This window comes from Oncorhynchus keta, chromosome 4 (genome assembly GCF_023373465.1).
Source record: "Oncorhynchus keta strain PuntledgeMale-10-30-2019 chromosome 4, Oket_V2, whole genome shotgun sequence".
Classification (NCBI taxonomy): Eukaryota; Metazoa; Chordata; class Actinopteri; order Salmoniformes; family Salmonidae; genus Oncorhynchus; species Oncorhynchus keta.
In genome coordinates this window covers 49,832,120-49,852,570 of record NC_068424.1, presented here as the reverse complement: position 1 = coordinate 49,852,570, position 20,451 = coordinate 49,832,120, and the positions used below count along the sequence as shown (strand labels likewise).

General features: G+C 43.5%; 1 protein-coding gene and 2 long non-coding RNA genes across 4 annotated transcripts; all 3 read left to right on the top strand.

The window, feature by feature from the left end:
• Positions 1–6,793: 6,793 nt before the first annotated feature.
• Positions 6,794–9,673, top strand: LOC118383718 (uncharacterized). Of its 2 annotated transcripts, none has more exons than XR_004825690.1 (4): positions 6,794–7,189; positions 8,334–8,429; positions 8,507–8,630; positions 8,728–9,673. It is a non-coding gene; the product is annotated as an uncharacterized LOC118383718 (long non-coding RNA). The 2 variants fall into 2 exon arrangements; XR_004825691.2 differs by lacking the exon at positions 6,794–7,189 and adding an exon at positions 7,521–7,758.
• Positions 9,674–9,745: 72 nt separating this feature from the next.
• On the top strand, positions 9,746–14,532 carry LOC118376575 (pre-mRNA-processing factor 19-like). Its single transcript, XM_035763297.2, has 16 exons — positions 9,746–9,969; positions 10,180–10,329; positions 10,507–10,583; positions 10,695–10,836; positions 10,928–11,001; positions 11,122–11,187; positions 11,332–11,373; positions 11,509–11,583; positions 11,714–11,789; positions 11,903–12,012; positions 12,272–12,427; positions 12,601–12,670; positions 12,766–12,939; positions 13,029–13,111; positions 13,246–13,351; positions 13,540–14,532. The coding sequence occupies exons 1-16, from the start codon at positions 9,951–9,953 to the stop codon at positions 13,635–13,637; spliced, it is 1,518 nt and encodes a 505-aa protein (XP_035619190.1). The 5' UTR covers positions 9,746–9,950; the 3' UTR covers positions 13,638–14,532.
• Positions 14,533–15,925: 1,393 nt separating this feature from the next.
• LOC127924305 (uncharacterized) lies at positions 15,926–19,678 on the top strand. Its single transcript, XR_008117609.1, has 2 exons — positions 15,926–19,146; positions 19,184–19,678. It is a non-coding gene; the product is annotated as an uncharacterized LOC127924305 (long non-coding RNA).
• Positions 19,679–20,451: the final 773 nt, after the last annotated feature.

Here is a 20,451-nt window from a genome sequence, read left to right as displayed (position 1 = left end):
CGACACCATCCGAGAGGATTCACCTCCAACTAGCGGAGGGCCTCCTACCACGAGTAGTTCCAGCGAGCCAGCCCCCAAGCCTACACAGCAGTCCGCCCAGTGAAATGATTTCCGACTGTCCCTCCCGGACAAGTATGACGGGACTCCATCCAAATGCTGTGGATTCCTACTCCAGTGCACCCTCTATTTCACCCATCAGACAGGGGCCCCCACCACGAGAGGTCCAAAGTTGCCACAGTCATTTCCCTGCTGATCGGCCGGGCGTTGGAGTGGACTACAGCTGTCTGGAAGAGAGGAGAGGAAGAGCTGGGTTCCTACGAGAGGTTCATGGCTCTGTTCAGGGCGGTCTTCAAGCATCCACCGGAAGGCATAGAGGGAGGTAAGTGAATATTCCAACTCCCGCAGGGTGCCCAGACTGCACCGTGCTGGCCCTTGGCAACCTCCCACGGATGGATTAAGCCGGCGCGACACACCCTATTCCGAAGACTAATGTGCGAGGAGGTCCAGACGGAGTTGATGTGCCGGGACTACCACCTTTCCTTGAGACGGGCTCATCGCAGTGGCCATCTGTCTGGCCAACCTTCTTCGGGAGCGCCGGCGGTCCCCTTCGCCTCTCGCCTTCCTCCTTTGGCCGTCCTGAGGCAGAGCCGGAACCCATGGAGGTAGGGGCCACACACCTCTCCGTCGCCTGAGACAGCTAGGGCTGTTTCTATTGCGGCCAGAAGGGGCACCAGCTTCAGCGGTGTCTGGTGTATCCCAACCCTGGGTCCACGGGGGCAGAGGGGCGGCCTCATGATCATCCGTCTTCCGCGGTAGGCTTGAGTATTCCATCATTGCTTTCAGCCAAACTGTTCCTGGTTCCCATTTCACTGGCTAGACATCCCTCATGTGTTGTCACTTCAGCTCTAGGGGACTCCGGTGCCATGGGGAATTTAATCTACCAGGCCCTCGCCTCCTCCCTGAACACCCCCTTGTATCCGCTCTCCTCTCCTTTTCCGGTTCTAGCCCTGGATAATTGACCATTGGGATCTGGTACAATCGCACACGTCACAGCACTATTCACCATCACCATTGGACCCATACACCAAGAAAGCTTTCCCCTCCTCATCACAGCACCCGTACACAAAGTCATCCTTGGCCTCCTGTGGCTCCAACGTCGTGGCTCCAACGTCATGACCCCAACAGTTTTTACCCCCAAGCCATTTGCTTTCCTGTGACATTGGGTGTAGGTGTCCTGGAAGGCAGGTAGTTTCCCCCCGGTGATGCGTTGTGCAGACTCCTGAACAGGTAATCAAATGGCTACCCGGACTACCCCCAACCCCTCTTTTTACACTGCTGCTACTCTCTGTTTAACATATATGCATAGTCACTTTTACTCTACATTCATGTACATACTACCTCAATTGGGCCGACCAACCAGTGCTCCCGCACATTGGCTAACCAGGCTATCTGCATTGTGGACCTATTTGGGCGGTAAGCAAATTGGAGTGGGACTAGGGTGTCAGGTAGGGTGGAGGTGATATGATCCTTGACTAGTCTCTCAAAGCACTTCATGATGACAGAAGTGAGTGCAATGGGGTGATAGTTCCGTTACCTCAGCTTTCACCAATGGCATCACTAAGCTGATGGGTTATATTTAGGATAATGTTTTACAGCATTGTCATTAACATTTTTTTATTAGAAAATCATCTTATTTAGAAATTTGATATATTTTACACACACTTTAAAAAATCTGAAGTACCCAAAAGGACCACGAGATTGCTTATGATAGATTACATAAAATCCTTGAAAGATACCAAAACACTGGTAGTTTACTGGTAAACTAAAGTTTCCAGTAATATACCCTCTCTTTGCAACCCTAATCTGACCACACCCAAACAAAACAAATCACAGAAAGTAGTGTTTATTAGACACAACTAATAAACTATGCATTGGTGTTTTTATTTTTTTACATACAAATAATATAATACATTGATAAAACATTCTATTCTATTAACATAAATGATACCTTAAAAAAAGGCAAATGCTGGAATACTTGCTACAATTCTTATACTTTCTGTTGTCATCACATAAAATATTGAATAAAAGCAGTATTCATGATAAGAAATGATATAATACTGTAGAGGCAATGTTGCACTACAGTTGTATGCAAATAAGTTCACAAATTCCCCAAAATACACTATAGTATTCCGACATCCTCTTGGTAGTTCAGAGTTTGGAAAATGGAACATTTACACAGAAAGGCAACTGGACAAAAGAGGCTATAGAATCTAATTCAAATTTTATTAGTCACATGCTCTGAATACAACAGGTGTAAACCTTACTGTGAAATGCTTACTTACAAGCCCCTAACCAACAATGCAGTTTAAAAAATATGAATAAGAATAAGAAATAAAAGGAACAAGTAATTAAAGAGCAGCAGTAAAATAACAATAGTGAGACTATATACAGTACAGGGGGCACCGGTTAGGTAATTGAGGATATATTTTTACATGTTTGTTAGAGTTATTAAAGTGACTATTCATAGATAATAACAGAGAGTAGGAGAGTAGCAGCGGCATAAAAGGGGGGGAGGGGGGCAATGCAAATAGTCTGGGTAGCCATTTGATTAGATGTTCAGGAGTCTTATGGCTTGGGGGTGGAAGCTGTTTAGACTTTGACTTGGCGCTCTGGTACCGCTTTCCGTGCGGTAGCAGAGAGAACAGTCTATGACTGGGGTGGCTGGAGTCTTTGATTTTTAGGGCCTTCCTGTGACACCGCCTGGTATAGAGGTCCTTGATGGCAGGAAGCTTGGCCCCAGTACTGGTCTGTATGCATTACCCTCTGTAGTGCCTTGTGGTTGTGGCCGAGCAGTTGCCATGGCAGTGATGCAACCCGTCAGGATGCTCTCGATGGTGCAGCTTTTGAGGATCGGAGGACGCATGCAAAATCTTTTCAGTCTCCTGAGGGGGAATATGTTTTTTCGTGTCCTCTTCACGACTGTCTTGATGTGCTTGGACCATGTTAGTTTGTTGGTGATGTGGACACAAAGGAACTTGAAGCGCTCACCTGCTCCACCACAGCCCCGTCGATGAGAATGGGGACGTGCTCGGTCCTCCTTTTCCTGAAGTCCACAATCATCTCCTTTGTCTTGATCATGTTGAGGGAGAGGTTGTTGTCCTGGCACCACACAGCCAGGTCTCTGACCTCCTCCCTATAGGCTGTCTCGTCGTTGTCTGCAAATTTATGATGGTGTTGGACTCGTGCTTGGCCGTGAAGTCATGAGTGAACAGGGAGTCCAGGAGGTGCCCTTGTGTTGAAGATCAGCGTGGCGGATGTGTTGTTACCTACCCTTACCACCTGGGGGAGGCCCGTCAGGAAGTCCAGGATCCAGAAGCAGAGGGGGGTGTTTAGTCGCAGGGTCCTTAGCTTATTGATGAGCTTTGAAGGCACTATGGTGTTGAACACTGAGCTGTAGTCAATGAATATCATTCTCACATAGGTGTTCCTTTTGTCTAGATGGGAAAGGGCAGTGTGGAGTGCAATTGAGATTGCATCATCTGTGGATTTGGCAGTATGCAAATTGGATTGGGTCTAGGGTTTCTGGGATAATGGTGTTGATGTGAGACATGACCAGCCTTTAAAAGCACTTCATGGCTACAGACGTGAGTGCTACGGGTCGGTAGTCATTTAGGCAGGTTACCTTAGTGTTCTTGGGCACAGACTATGGTGGTCTGCTTAAAACATGTTTGTATTACAGAGGTATAAAATGTCAGTGAAGACACTTGCCAGTTGGTCAGCGCAAGCTCGCAGTACACGTCCTAGTAATTTGTCTGGCCCTGTGGCCTTGTGAATGTTGACCTGTTTAAAGGTCTTACTCACATTGGCTGCGGAGAGCGTGGTCACACAGTCGTCCGGAACTTCTGGTACTCTCATGCATGTTTCAATGTTATGTTATGTTAAGTAGTTTAGCTCGTCTGGTAGGTTTGTGTCACTGGGCAGCCCTTGGCTGTGCTTCCCTTTGTGGTCTGTAATGATTTGCAAGCCCTGCCACATCTGACGACCGGCGGAGCCGATGTCGTATGATTTGATCTTAGTCCTGTATTGATGCTTTGCCTGTTTGATGGTTCGTTGGAGGAAATAGCGGGATTTCTTATAAGCTTCCAGGTTAGAGTCCCGCTCCTTTAAAGCGGCAGCTCTAGCCCTTAACTCAGTGCAGATGTTGCCTGTAATCCATGGCTTCTGGTTGGGGGATGTAAGTATGGTCACTGTGGGGATGACGTCATCGATGTCCTTATTGATGAAGCCAATGAATGTTGTGGTGTACTCCTCAATTCCATCAGAAGAATCCCGGAACATATTCCAGTCTGTGCTAGCAAAACAGTCCTGTATTTAAGCATCTGCTTTATCTGACCACTTTTTTTATTGACCAAGTCACTGGTGCTTCCTGCTTTAATTGTTGCTAGTTAGCAGGAATCAAGAGGATAGAATTATAGTCAGATTTGCCAAATGAGGGCGAGTGAGAGCTTTGTACGCATCTCTGTGTGTGGAGGAAAGGTGGTCTAGAGTTTTTTTTCCCTTTGGTTGCTCATTTAACATGCTGATAGAAATTTGGTAAAACGGATTTAAGTTTCTCTGCATTAAATTTCCCCGGCCACTAGGAGCACCGCCTCTGGATGAGCGTTTTCCTGTTTGCTTATGGCAGAATACAGCTCATTGAGTGTGGTCTTAGTGCCAGCATCGGTCTGTGGTGGTATGTAGACAGCTACAAAAACTACAGATGAAAACTCTCTAGGTAGATAGTGTGGTTTACAGCTTATCATGACATACTCTTCCTCAGGCAAGCAAAACCTTGAGACTTCCTTAGATATCGTGCACCAGCTGTTGTTTACAATTATACATAGTCTGACCCCCTTGTCTTACCAGACGCCACTGTTCTATCCTGCCGATATAGTGTATAACCAGCCAGCTGTATGTTGATAATGTCGTCGTTTAGCCACGACTCCACGGAGCATAAGATATTACAGTTTTTAAATGTCCAGTTGGTAGTTTAATTTTCATCGTAGGTCGTCGATTTTATTTTCCAATGATTGCATGTTAGCTAGTAGAACGGAAGGCAGTAGGGGTTTATTCGATCGCCTATGAATTCTCAGAAGGCAGTCCGACCTCTGTCCTCTTTTCCTCCGTCTTCTCTTCACGCAAATTACTGTGATTTGGGCCTGTTCCCGTGAAAGCAGTATGCCCTTCACGTCGGTCTCGTCGGACTCGTTAAAGGAAAAAACTACTTCTGCCAGTTCGTGGTGAGTAATCGTTGTTCTGATGTCCAGGAGTTATTTTCTGCCATAAGAGACGGTAGCAGCAACATTGTGTACAGAATAAGTTAAAAAATGAGTTACAAACAACGTAAAAAAAACTAACAAAAAACACATTTGGTTAGGTTAAAACGTCAGCCATCTTCTCCGACGGCATATCCTTCAAGGCACACAGAGTAACAGTCAGTTAGGTAATGTTCAATGCTTTGACTTTTCTATTCTATTCTCATTAAGTAATAAGGGCTTTATAAAATACATTTGATTGAATGATCTTGATATCTCCTTTTACTTCTTCTCCTCAAATCCTTGACTGAGTGGATTGGCAATAACATGAGATAACCACGTCCATTAGCAGAGAGAAGAAGACATGAACAAAAAGTTGATCAATTAAACAGACGATGTTCCAAAGCATAAACATAAAAAATACAATTTCCAAAGATAAAATGTGAAGGCAGCTCATACCCTGAGAAAAGTATTAAATTTAGTTAAAATGTCAATATAAATGTATAAAATCTGAAGGAGAGTGGTTTGACTAAATGTTTGTCCTGTGACCGGATATGATGGGAACCAATGCCCTAGGCTGAGGCTCAGGTCGAGCGAGGACGGCGCTAGTCTTCGTGAGCATGATTAGTTTAGCCACACAAGTCATCTTCCAAAGTCTGTTTACCCTTTTTTTTCACAATTAATAAAGAGTTGTGTAGAATGGCTTTTAGTGTAGGGGAGCCCTTCCTGGTATGTCACTCCCTACAAATATGCGGCAGTCTCAATGTAGAGGTCCTGGGCTTGTGTGATTACATATGGTATGTGGTTGTGAGGTCAGTTGGATGTCCTGCCAAACTCTCTAAAACGACGTTGGAGGCGGCTTATGGTAGATAAATGAACATTAAATTATCTGGCAACAGCTCTGTTGGACATTCCTGCAGGCAGCATGCCAATTGCACGTTCCTTCAAAACTTGAGACATCTGTGGCATTGTTTTGTATGACAAAACTGCACAATTTAGAGTGGTCTTTTATTTTTCCCAGCACAAGGTGCACCTGTGTAATGATCATGCTGTTTAAACAGCTTATTGATATGCAACACCTGTCAGGTGGATGGATTATCTTGGCAAATGAGAAATGCTCACTAACAGTAAACAAATGTGTGTGCACAATTTGAGAAAAATAAGCTTTTTGTGCATTTGGAAACATTTCTGGGATCTTTTATTTTAGCTCATGAAAAATGGGACCAACACTTTACATGTCGCATAGAGACAGAAGGTACTGTATGTAAAGACAAGAGGCAAGCAGAGATAGGCGTCTCTCTCTCTGTGTGTGTGTGTGTGTGTGTGTGTGTGTGTGTGTGTGTGTGTGTGTGTGTGTGTGTGTGTGTGTGTGTGTGTGTGTAAGAGAAAGAGGGGTACAAAGTAGTCCTATAGATGGCACTATATTCACCCATACAGGTAAATGAAGCGCTCAGCAATACCAGGAGAAACAGCATCTTCTTGAGAACTCTCCGTAGACTGTAGCCTAGAAGAGACATCCAGTTGGGTCCAGTCCTGCATGTGCTGTATATAATATCATTAACCCAATATCTGCAAGTGGGGTGATTTATAGATCAAATCATCTGCCAATCACTTTGGCAGTGTTTCGGGTCATATTTGTATAGTGGCGTTGCGCGTTGTAGAAGATTGCGATTTGCAACAGTCCGGGCGTTGTGTGAAATCAGTTTTTTTTATGCGACATGGAACGCTTCACTACAGCAAGTAGCAGCAAAGGACGCAAACCTCGCTCATGCGCATAGCAGACGAAGAAGCAGTTAATGATCTTAACGCTGCTGTGATCATCCATTATATGGGCTTGCAATACAGTTAATAATATAAAATAACATTAGGCTATTGTGTTTTGCTGTCGTGCATAGGTGAGTGCAAATGTAGGCATATAATACATACTTTTCTCCATGTTTGATTCCAATAAATGTAGATTAAGTAAATAGCTAACTGTAAAATATGTTGTTGTGTGCTGTCGATAATAGCCTAATACACAATTAATTGAACAATTTTAGTATCACAGGTAGTGTAGAATTAGGAGTAGTGCAACGTTCTAAATCGAGAGCATTAGCACCCTCTTGTGAAGTTGATTGATGGTGAACGGTGTTTACTGGCTCGGTAATTGTGGGGAGTAGGGCTGAATGACAATTCAGTGGCAATTATAGACCATTTCAACTGGGGGGGCAAGCTGGGGCCAGTTGTACTGTTAGAGGGGCCAGTTACATTAGACAGTATTGTTGTCTTCGTTTTCTTCATTAGCAGGCAAAATACCATGTTCATAACCATAACCATCATCGTTTGCAGTTGAAGGACCCACGGTTTTAGTGGACGAAAGATAGGACGTTGCTGCTGAATGACGTCACACACCGTGACCAGGGGCTCTACTCTATCAAACTGTCCTCTGGATTCACCTATGAGACCGTTCGCCTCACTGTCTCAGGTACAGGGGCTCAGGGGCTCCCAAGTGGCGCAGTGGTCGAAGGCACTGCATCTCAGTGCTAGAGGCGTCACTACAGACCCTGGTTTGATTCCAGGCTGTATCACAACCAGCGTTGATTGAGAGTCCCATAGGGCGACGCACAGTTGGCCCAGCGTGGTTAGGGTTTGGCCGAGGTAGGCCGTCATTGTAAATAATTATTTGTTCTTAACTGACTTGCCTAGTTAAATAAAATTAGTTTGTGATCTTGGTAGGTAGAAGAAATATGGTGGGGTTATGAGTGGTTATTGGAGGGCTTGTGTGGGCAATGCAATGAGCCTGTTGTCATGGTACTATGTTGTCCATCCATTTCAACTGTGTGATATTATAGAATTGTGTCAGTGTCAGAGTAAAAGTAGAACCAGTCCTTTGCGCCAGTTTGAATCTCCTCCTGCATCAGTTCCTTACACATTTAAATTGGGTCAGTGGTCACATAGCTTCATGCGTCTCTGTGGATCGTTTGTTTGTTTCGCTGTGCGTTCCCCTGTCTGTCTACGCAATATTTATATTTACATACTTGTTTTGTTTTTCCTCTGCAGGACTACAGTCCACCCAGTCTCCAGCCCTCTGGCATTTACAGTCATTCAAAGCAGATTGTAACGCCAAAAATATGGAGCCCCAGACCTACACATTCGGTAGGTAGGCGGTGAAGTTGTAAATGTAGGCTCTTTTCACCATTATTATGGATTTCTATATCATGTGTCTTTCTCAGGGTTACTTTCCTGTCGTGGTCAGTGTACCACAGCCCTTCCCTTAAGCCCGTGAGGACAACGAGACAACAGGAGACAGATAGACTTAGAGTTGAGACTGCCACTACTCACACTCCTAGTGAAGAGGTAAATACACACACTGTTTCTATTTTCTGTCTCACAATAGACAATTAAGTTATATTCTGCTCTTTCTTTTTATCATTGACTCCCTCTCTCTTCGCAGGAGACTGCTGACGGAGAGAGGGAGATCTCCTTTTCCATCGCTGGCACCTCAGACTGCCTCCACTCATCTGAAGACTACTTCCAGTCCCAGATCAAGAAAGAGGGAGACAAGGAGAGCAAAGCAAAAGTCTACTTCTCCACACTTCCACTGGACACAGATACCTTGGAGACTTGCAGCATCTACACTTCTGAAAAACTCAACTTCTTATAGAGCACAGAGAAGAGTGGAGGTAAAGAAAGAGCAGGCGGAGAGAAAATAGTGGAGGGCGATATTGTTAAACTGTTCACGGGTGATTTCATAATTATAGTGCCTTCGCTTTCAGAACCCTATTTGGATCTGTTTGGGTATTGCATATTACTTCCTATAATTTCTTTATTATCATGTCATTATCATTCCTTTAAAGAATGAGATGAGCAATATCCTACATTTTGGCATATCAGTCCTTTGTACAACTGGATTGGTAATGTTTTCAAAAATCAACCTGCCGATTACTTTCTGATACCTACCAAGGAACCCTCAGGACCACACATTTAAACCTGTACTGTAAGCTATAGATGACTGTATATATATATGTGTAAATATATGGAAGTTATGTTAGGATGGAGAAGAGATGAGGAATTGTCAGATTTTGTAATAGAATATGGGAATTGCCTCTCAATTTAAAAGCATATCTAACTGCATGTGTTACCTACTATTAAACAAGTAAATTAACACAAAATAATAAAAATATACTTTTATTAGATTACATATATTTACATAAGATATACGTTGTTTGTGATTGCCATAAAATGGTGTACATGATTCAATTACGTTACATTATTTCACCAGGTATTCACATTGTCATTGAGGTTTTATAGAATGGATTATAATATGTTTGAAGTCATATACCGTTCCCAATGATTTGTGTATTAACGTATCATTGGTTTGTTAGTCAAGTAATGAATAAAGCTCTAGAAAATAAAACGAATTCAATCTAGTTATGAAAGTTGTCGTAGTCATGACAGTGGGGGAACGAAGAAGAGCTCGCGTTGGAGGACTGGTGCTATCCCAGCGTGCACTGTTTTCGAAGCGGCAATGAAACGCCAGCGTGCGAATTTGGAACAAAACAAAAATAAAGTAGGCAGAATAGTTGCCTTTCAGGCAAGACTTTTAAGATAGTTTGCCATCAAGCGTAACACAAAAAAAAAATCGTGTTTAGCTACAGAGGGACGTGCACTTGAAATATGTCTTTGGTTTGCGCAAGTAAGTTGAACATGCTTCTGAAGTTGAATGAGCTAGATCGTTTACCTAGCACCCTGCTAGCTAACGTTAGTGTGGCTAACTGGCGAGTTAGTAACTGATTCATTGTCACTTTTCTGCAACATGGTATTTATGGTGGCTTACTAGTTATATTATCTAGCCATGAAACAATAGCTAACAATTGTATGTATCCACTTATGTTACCCCACTCAGTTTCCAATGAGGTCCCCGAGCACCCTTGCGTGTCCCCGGTGTCTAACCAGGTGTTCGAGCGCCGACTGATCGAGAAGTATATTGCAGAGAATGGAGTGGATCCCATGAATAGCCAACCACTGTCGGAAGAGCAACTTATCGATATAAAAGGTAAACAGGGCGGGAATAGACAGTTAACGTAATCAGTCGAATCGATTACATCATGTATGTATTTATGTACTGATTTTAGTTTTGGCTTAGAAGGAAATCCTAAATAGGTTCCATGTATTCGAAGAGATGTTTTCGTAATGGATTTGAATCTATGTTGTGCTGCCTTCTGTTGCCCAGTGTCTCATCCTATCCGACCAAAGGCTCCCTCTTCTACCAGTATCCCTGCCATACTCAAGGCTCTGCAAGATGAGTGGGTGAGTGTCTAGGCAGACTGGTTTGTAGTCTACCTGTGGATAGTGTTACAACAGAATACTCTTCCTCTGTATTATTACATATTTCTCTTAATGTCTTCTGTCTCTTTCAAGGATGCGGTCATGTTGCACAGTTTCACTCTGAGGCAGCAGCTGCAGACGACTCGCCAGGAGCTCTCTCACGCCCTCTACCAGCATGACGCAGCCTGCAGAGTCATTGCTCGTCTTACCAAGGAGGTCACTGCAGCCAGAGAGGGTAAGAGTCTGAAGTCGCTTCCTCACCTTCTCTCATTCACTGACCTGTGAAGGCAAAATGCTTACTCTTTGCCCATTCTCCCATTCAACAGCCTTGGCCACACTCAAGCCCCAAGCCGGATTGGTGGCCCCTCAGTCTATGCCTGCCTCTCAGCCAGCCGCTGGGGTGAGTGATTAGCGCTGATTCCCATCCATCAAACAGGATTCCTGTCCATCAGAGATTGAGGATAGATGTTTTCTCTTTTCTAAGTATTCTTCTCTCTGTTGTTTTGTCTCCTTTTCTCAGGGTGCTGGTGGGGAACCAATGGAGGTTAGTGTGCAGGTGGGAATGACTCCAGAGATCATCCAGAAGGTAAGAGCTAATTTCCTCTTCATCTTTTTACCCCCTGTGATTAGTGTTCTCATTACTCGGAGACCCTCTCAATATGGGAATGGATTTGTGATTCATTGAATTCTCATTAGTCTCTTTTCTGCTCCTCTACTGTTCTGTTTTCAGCTTCAAGATAAGGCTACTGTCCTTACCACAGAGAGAAAGAAGGTAAGATGTTCATTCAAGAAAATGTATGTCGTGTGTTGTAGGCTTGCAGAGATTGATGATAAAACCACTCAATCTTTTAATAAACTTATTTTGTCCCTTATGTTTGCTCACGCCTCCCTTTCTCTCCCTAACCAGAGAGGAAAGACCGTGCCAGAGGAGCTGGTCAGGGCTGAGGATCTGAGCAAGTACCGCCAAGTGGCTTCCCACGCTGTGAGTACTACTATCTGTAGGACTGTAATAACCTGTAGGGGGCTGCCTGTGCTGCTTAGCACTACTATATGAGGTTGCCCTTAGCTGTCTGGCTGCCCATATAGTGACAATGTTCTTTTGAATGTCTCAGGGACTTCACAGTGCCAGTGTCCCAGGAATCCTGTGTATGGACCTCTGTCCTTCAGACACCAACAAAGTACTCACTGGTAAGTACCCCTGCTTTTTCTAACAGCTTTTTATTTTCTCTCCGTCTCTTTTTCTTGCATATCTAAATATAACTATCAATTAAATGTCATTGATGACTATCTTGTGTTGCCAGGTGGGGCTGATAAGAATGTGGTGGTATTTGATAAGAAGGAGGAGCAGATCATTGCCACCCTCAAGGGTCACACCAAGAAGGTCACCTCTGTCATCTACCACCCCTCCCAGGTAACAGACCTGTGTATACACCTGTCTAGCTCCTAACGTTTTATGGAAATTAACTCAATTATGCTTTATATTCTACTTTTCAACATCATGTATACAGTGAAATTGAAATAGAGTTAAAAGATAAGTTGATTTGTGGTATCTATATCCCCCGGTTTAAAATGTGCTGTATTGTAGTTTGTAAATCTCCCTTGTCTAATTTCCTTCCTCACTTTAGTTTTTGTCTTTTATTTGTATTTTCCCATCTTTCTTTCCTCTCCAGTCTGTGGTGTTCTCTGCCTCTCCAGACAGCACCATCCGGGTGTGGTCTGTGACTGGGGGCAACTGTATCCAGGTGGTGCGAGCTCACGAGGCGAGTGTGACTGGGCTGTCACTTCACGCAACTGGGGACTACCTTCTCAGCTCTTCCGAAGACCAGGTAAGTCCATTGTACTGGTAGAACACCTGAGTCCAGCATGTTGTTAGAAGTCCTGAGTCCACTGGTCCGTTGACTAGAATGGCACCAGCTGCACTGTTGTCAATAGTAAATGTAACAGCACCTTTGTGTTGGTGGATGCATGTTGACACGGCATTCCTCTCTATCTTTCTCAGTACTGGGCCTTCTCGGATATCCAAACTGGCCAAGTCCTTACCAAAGTCACAGATGAGGCTGCTGGTGTTGGTAAGTGTGTTTGTGGTCAGGTCTATGCGTATGGACATGAAAGATGGGTTACTATTTTTGTCTGTGTCTCATATCTCTGCCCTCCTCCTCCTCAGCTCTGACTTGTGCTCAGTTCCACCCCGACGGTCTGATCTTCGGGACGGGAACCGCCGACTCCCAGATCAAGATTTGGGATCTGAAGGAGCGCACAAACGTGGCCAACTTCCCTGGCCACTCTGGCCCTGTCACCTCCATCGCCTTCTCTGAGAACGGATACTACCTGGCTACAGGTCAGTCGCTCTCCAACCTCACAAAACAGTGTAAATAATGTTGGATTTCTCATGGATTCCCTGACCCAGTCTCTCGCTCTGTGCTCCAGGTGCCCAGGACAGCTCTGTGAAGCTGTGGGATCTGAGGAAACTGAAGAACTTCAAGACCATCGCCCTGGACAACAACTATGAGGTGAGAATGAGACTGTGCGGAGTCTGTTAGCTACAGATATGGGTCAACTTCTCACTAATTTAGCTCATGTACTGCAAATAACATGGTTATTTCTTGCAGAGTTTTTCACTTGAATCTTATTTACTCTCTCTCAGGTTAAGTCTCTGGTGTTTGATCAGAGTGGTACATACTTGGCTGTGGGTGGATCCGACATCAGGGTGTACATCTGCAAGCAGTGGTCGGAGGTCCTCAACTTCAGCGGTGAGAAAAACAACTGAACAGAATATTTAACTCAACTTTCATCAGACCTTGTGTGCTCACTGTACAAATCATACGTACACACAGTTAGGAAAAACTCAGTGTCCTATTGCATGCGTCATCTTACACCGAGTTACCTTCAACATATATATATATATATTTAAAAACATTTTCCTTCCTCTTTTTCCCAGACCATTCTGGCCTGGTGACAGGGCTGGCATTCGGAGACAATGCTCAATTCCTTTCCTCCGCTGGAATGGACAGAAGCCTCAAGTTCTACAGCCTGTAGATTAGTAGAGACGGATGGATAAATTGAGAGGAAAGAGAGCGAGGATAAGATTGGAGGGTTCTGGTTAGGCCTAATCTCGACCAGTGTGATCATTTTGACCTTGCTACACAGCTATCCGTTTTGTGAAATATGGACCGGTGACCAGTGGTTAGACGGTTGAATCCTTATGATTTATTTGATGTTCTTGTATTGCTGAGATCAGAATCCCTATCCGAGGTGCGTTCATTAAGGGAAATAGTTTGCGAACGTTAGCAAACATATTCCATTTGTTTTGTGTTAGCCGCGACCGTTCGCTAAGCGTCTGAGAATATAGTGTACGGTGAACGTAAGTGTCTGTTTCTGGTCTAAACTGCTGCTAAAAACAATCAAGTGGCCATGTAGACTTTCTACTATATTTTGTAGGAGTAGGTAAGTCGTTTTCAGTTTTGAATATTGTTGCTAAAAAGCCACAGTGATCTTTATTTTTTTTTTTTAAATAGCTGTTTCACTGTAACATTTTGGAATGTTCATTCAAATCGTTCAACTGAAATTGTTACTCTGACAGCAAGCCTTGTTTACCTCGCCTCTGGCCTAGGCAGGAGCTTTTTAGTCAGAGTTACGAGCAGATTATGAACTTAGCGTTTTGAAAATTGACCTTTAGTTATTTAGGATCCTGGAGTGGGTGGAGGAACCTGTGCTACGGTATTTACTTTTCCATTCGTGTATTCTTAAATCCCCTCTCCAGACGTCTGTTCTTCTCCTTTCAGTGGTTAGACCAACAGCTCTCAGCTGTTGAAACTGTTTTCACATTGTGTAAGCCAATTCTCTGTATTGCTGTGTTTATTCAAAGGTCTCCTTTCCCTTCCTCCCTTTTGTACACCTCCAATAAATCAAGTTATTTTTGTAGTAACAGCCAGCTATTTGTTTGATCAATGGAATGTATTGTATATGCCTCAGGTTGACGTTTCAGCCTGTCTGAGGCACCAGTATGACTTTGATCCCAATAGACTGTGTGCTCTGCTTTGTACTTGTTGTATCTGTTGGTCATCTAGCTGGTTGAAATTGACAATGTTTTATATATAAAAATAAAACAATGAAAAGGGTGACATGGTTGGATAAAAAAAGGAATACTTTCTCTGTTATACTAATCTATAATGAGCCTTTGGTTGATCGGTGGGTAATGGCAGGTGTGGTAATAATGATGATGGTTTGTTAGTATAGCAGGTTAAGATAATTAACATAGCTGGTTAGGAGATCTAATGTAGGAGGTTAGGTGAATTAGCTTTGCGCTTAGAGCTTTAGGCCAGTAACCAAAAGGTTGTTAGTTCAAATCCCCAAGGTGAAATATCTGTCAAATCCCCAAGGTGAATCTGTTGATGTGCCCTTGAGCAGGGCCCTTAATCCTAATTGCTACTGGGTTACTGTTGATAATGGCTGACTGGCCGTGATCCCACTCTCTCCGAAGGTGTCTCGGGGAGTTGGGATATGCAAAAAAACACATTTCTAATTCACACATGCATATAATACATGCGAAATAGGACAAGTATAAGCACCCACCAAATTATTATTAACATTTTTATTTTTTATTTCACCTTTATTTAACCAGGTAGGCTAGTTGAGAGCAAGTTCTCATTTGCAACTGCGACCTGGCCAAGATAAAGCATAGCAGTGTGAACAGACAACACAGAGTTACACATGGAGTAAACAATTAGCAAGTCAATAACACAGTAGAAAAAAAATGGGCAGTCTATATACAATGTGTGCAAAAGGCATGAGGAGGTAGGCGAATAATACAATTTTGCAGATTAACACTGGAGTGATAAATGATCAGATGGGCATGTACAGGTAGAGATATTGGTGTGCAAAAGAGCAGAAAAGTAAATAAATAAAAACAGTATAAAAACAGTATGGGAATGAGGTAGGTGAAAAGGGTGAGCTATTTACCAATAGACTATGTACAGCTGCAGCGATCGGTTAGCTGCTCGGATAGCTGATGTTTGAAGTTGGTGAGGAGATAAGTCTCCAACTTCAGCGATTTTGCAATTCGTTCCAGTCACAGGCAGCAGAGTACTGGAACGAAGGCGGCCAAATGAGGTGTTGGCTTTAGGGATGATCAGTGAGATACACCTGCTGGAGCGCGTGCTACGGATGGGTGTTGCCATCGTGACCAGTGAACTGAGATAAGGCGGGCTTTACCTAGCATGGACTTGTAGATGACCTGGAGCCAGTGGGTCTGGCGGCGAATATGTAGTGAGGGCCAGCCGACTAGAGCATACAAGTCGCAATGGTGGGTGGTATAAGGTGCTTTAGTGACAAAACGGATGGCACTGTGATAGACTGCATCCAGTTTGCTGAGTAGAGTGTTGGAAGCCATTTTGTAGATGACATCGCCGAAGTCGAGGATCGGTAGGATAGTCAGTTTTACTAGGGTAAGCTTGGCAGCGTGGGTGAAGGAGGCTTTGTTGCGGAATAGAAAGCCGACTCTGGATTTGATTTTTGATTGGAGATGTTTGATGTGAGTCTGGAAGGAGAGTTTGCAGTCTAGCCAGACACCTAGGTACTTATAGATGTCCACATATTCAAGGTTGGAACCATCATAGCAACATAGCAGGTTAGGAGAGTGAGGTTACGGTTCCAGGAAAAACATCCCCACAGCATCATGCTACCATCACCATGCTTCACTGTAGGGATGGTGCTAGGTTTTCTCCAGACATAACGCTTGGCATTCAGGCCAAAGAGTTCGATCTTGTTTTCATCAGACCAGAGAACCTTGTTTCTCGTGGTCAGTGTCCTTTTTAGGCTCCTTTTTGGCATACTCCCAAGTGGGCTGTCATGTTGCTTTCACTGAGGAGTGGCTTCCGTCTGGCCAATCTACCATAAAGGCCTGATTGGTGGAGTGCTGTAGAGATGGTTGTCTTTCTGGAAGGTTCTTCCATCTCCACAGAGCTCTGCAGTTCTGTCAGAGTGACCAGTTGATTCTTGGTTACCTCCCTTGTGTGCGCAGTTTGGATGGGTGGCCAGCTCTAGGAAGAGTCTTTGGTTCCAAACTTCTTCCATTTAAGAATGATGGAAGTTGCTGTGTTCTTGGGGACCTTCAATGCTGCAGAAATGTTTTGGTACCCTTCCCCAGATCTGTGCCTCGACACAATCCTGTCTCGTAGCTATACAGGCAATTCCTTCAACCTCATGGCTTGGTTTTTGCTCTGACATGCACTGTCAGCTATGGGACCTCATATAGACAGGTGTGTGCCTTTCCAAATCATGTCCAATCAATTGAATTTACCACAGGTGGACTCCGAGTTGTAGAAACATCTCAAGGATGATCAATGGAAACAGGATGCACCTGAGCTCAATTTTGAGTCTCGTAGCAAAGGGTCTGAATACTTACGTCATTGAAAATAAGAACTTGTTCTTAACTGACTTGCCTGGTTAAATAAAGGTTAAAAAAAAAATACAAATAAATTTACAGTAAAATATAGCAACTATATTCTAATTGCCAACCCAAAATTCATGACAAATTACTGAATTATGTTGAGCATCAAAATATCTTGAATCATGCATTCCTGCTTGGATGTGTTAGATGAAACAACTTAGTTATTGAATATCTCAGTAGCCTATTTATTATACTTCTTAATAAAGCATGGATGACTGGGACACTGCCACCACCTGTAAAAGTTATTGACACCAGTGGAAAATGTTAGTCTGGAGCCCTGTAATAGTAATTAACACTTAGGGTAGGTGTTGATTCAGGGGGAAATGTTAGTCTGGAGCCCTGTAATAGTAATTAACACTTAGGGTAGGTGTTGATTCAGGGAGCACAAATGACAGGCACTAATTTGCAATATAGCCTAAGTCATTAGCTTGGCTTGTATAACTTATATGGCTTAAGCAGACAGACAGATGGAGAACAAGAAGAAGCACAGAGTGACAGCAGAGAATATGCTGAGACAGACAGCACAACATGGAGGCAACACATATGTCTAGAGCAGAGACAGTTATAGTGGTGAGTTGTATCTCCAGACAGAGACACAGTTATAGTGGTGAGTTGTATCTCCAGACAGAGACACCGTTATAGTGGTGAGTTGTATCTCCAGACAGAGACGCAGTTATAGTGGTGAGTTGTATCTCCAGACAGAGACGCAGTTATAGTGGTATCTCCAGACAGAGACTCAGTTATAGTGGTGAGGTATATCTCCAGACAGAGACGCAGTTATAGTGGTATCTCCAGACAGAGACACAGTTATAGTGGTGAGGTATATCTCCAGACAGAGACACAGTTATAGTGGTGAGTTGTATCTCCAGACAGAGACACAGTTATAGTGGTGAGTTGTATCTCCAGACAGAGACACAGTTATAGTGGTTACTCCAGACAGAGACACAGTTATAGTGGTTACTCCAGACAGAGACACAGTTATAGTGGTATCTCCAGACAGAGACACTGTTGTAGTGGTGAGTTGTAATCTCTAGACAGAGACACTGTTGTAGTGGTGAGTTGTATCTCTAGACAGAGACACTGTTGTAGTGGTGAGTTGTATCTCTAGACAGAGACACAGTTATAGTGGTGAGTTGTATCTCTAGACAGAGACACTGTTGTAGTGGTGAGTTGTATCTCTAGACAGAGACACAGTTGTAGTGGTGAGTTGTATCTCTAGACAGAGACACAGTTATAGTGGTGAGTTGTATCTCTAGACAGAGACACAGTTGTAGTGGTGAGTTGTATCTCTAGACAGAGACACAGTTATAGTGGTGAGTTGTATCTCTAGACAGAGACACAGTTGTAGTGGTGAGTTGTATCTCTAGACAGAGACACAGTTATAGTGGTGAGTTGTATCTCTAGACAGAGACACTGTTGTAGTGGTGAGTTGTATCTCTAGACAGAGACACAGTTGTAGTGGTGAGTTGTATCTCTAGACAGAGACACCGTTGTAGTTGTGAGTTGTATCTCCAGACAGAGACACTGTTGTAGTGGTGAGTTGTATCTCTAGACAGAGACACCGTTGTAGTGGTGAGTTGTATCTCTAGACAGAGACACCGTTGTAGTTGTGAGTTGTATCTCCAGACAGAGACACAGTTATAGTGGTTACTCCCTAAAGAGACACAGTTATAATGGTGAGTTGTATCTCCCGACAGAGACACAGTTATAGTGGTGAGTTGTATCTCCCGACAGAGACACAGTTATAGTGGTTACTCCCTAAAGAGACACAGTCATAGTGGTTACTCCAGACAGAGACACAGTTATTGTGGTGAGTTGTATCTCCCGACAGAGACACAGTTATAGTGGTTACTCCCTAAAGAGACACAGTCATAGTGGTTACTCCAGACAGAGACACAGTTATTGTGGTGAGTTGTAGCTCTAGACAGAGACACAGTTGTAGTGGTGAGTTGTATCTCCAGACAGACACACAGTTGTAGTGGTGAGTTGTATCTCCAGACCGAGACGCAGTTATAGTGATGAGGTGTATATCTAGACAGAGACACAGTTATAGTGGTGAGTTGTATCTCCAGACCGAGACGCAGTTATAGTGATGAGGTGTATATCTAGACAGAGACACAGTTAAAGTGGTGAGGTGTATATCTAGACAGAGACACAGTTATAGTGGTGAGTTGTGTCTCCAGTGGTGCTTTTACATAATGTATTTGTTTTAAACATGATCTGGTTAAAAAGGAGGAGGGTTGGATCTCGCCAGACACTGGAACAGAAGTGGTTGAGAAACACTGTACTGCACTGCCAATGTTATGTGTCAGCACTACTGCCTGTCTAAGTAGGGTGTGTAGGGTCAGGGTGTGTGTATGGAGGCATGCACAGTGACGTGGGCTGGTGTGGATAAAATGCCAGGGTCCAATGCATGTCCCAGTCTGCAGCTGCAACTTTGTGTTTTTTTTTAATAAGGCTGATTGAGGAATTTGGTTTAAGATAGGGAAGAATAATAGATATACTGTAGGGTAGAAACTCAACATGTTTTTAAACGTCCACTTGCCATCTATCCAGTCTGTCCATAGGCCTCTCTGAGCTATGTAAATCAAATTTGGGAATGTTAACAAATAAAGTGACATGAAACCAGCGAACAGGAAGGGCGAGTCATTTATTTCGCTCCTTCCCCTAAGAACTTCACCAAAGACAGTACTCGTGATTACTGTTCTCCTACCGGCAGGATATTATGCTGGCAGGACCATTGCAAAATGTATGTATAAAAAAAAAGTCCCCCGGCAAAGACATGCTAAACTTTGACTAGCAATAAAACATTTTAAAAAATCACAGCATTGCAACAACCTCTGAAGAAATCCATGTATAATTTGACGTATTTTAACTTTGTATTATTTCTACCAGAATTTTATTTTGGGGGAAAAAATACTGGCATATTCAAAGCTTTTATGTAGGCTATATTTAAAGAAATACACTTTTAATAAAATATAAATATGTTATTGGAATTACTCATTAGTATCTGCAAAACTTAAATGTGTCTCTTGTGCTTGGCACTAGGTTTAATACAGAGTACTGGTGACTCCTTATACCTAGGTGTAAACTCTCCTTCCAGACATTAAGATTCTCCAATCCAAAATTAAATCTAGGATCTGCTTCCTATTCCGCAACAAAGGATCCTTCACTCATGCTGCCAAACATATCCTCGTAAAACTGACTATCCTACCGATCCTTGACTTTGATGTCATTTACAAAATAGCCTCCAACACTCTACTCAGCAAATTGGATGTAGTCTATCACAGTGCCACCCGTTTTGTCACCAAAGCCCCACATACTACCCACCACTGCAACCTGTATGCTCTCGTTGGCTGGCCCTCTCTTCATATTCGTCGCCAAACCTACTGGCTCCAGGTC

Excerpts from the sequence above, each read along its gene's own strand:
- LOC118376575 (XM_035763297.2), top strand. Across the intron at positions 11,002-11,121 it reads CCTCTCAGCCAGCCGCTGGG|GGTGCTGGTGGGGAACCAAT; the intron begins GTGAGTGATTAG and ends TCCTTTTCTCAG. Across the intron at positions 11,790-11,902 it reads CACCAACAAAGTACTCACTG|GTGGGGCTGATAAGAATGTG; the intron begins GTAAGTACCCCT and ends TTGTGTTGCCAG.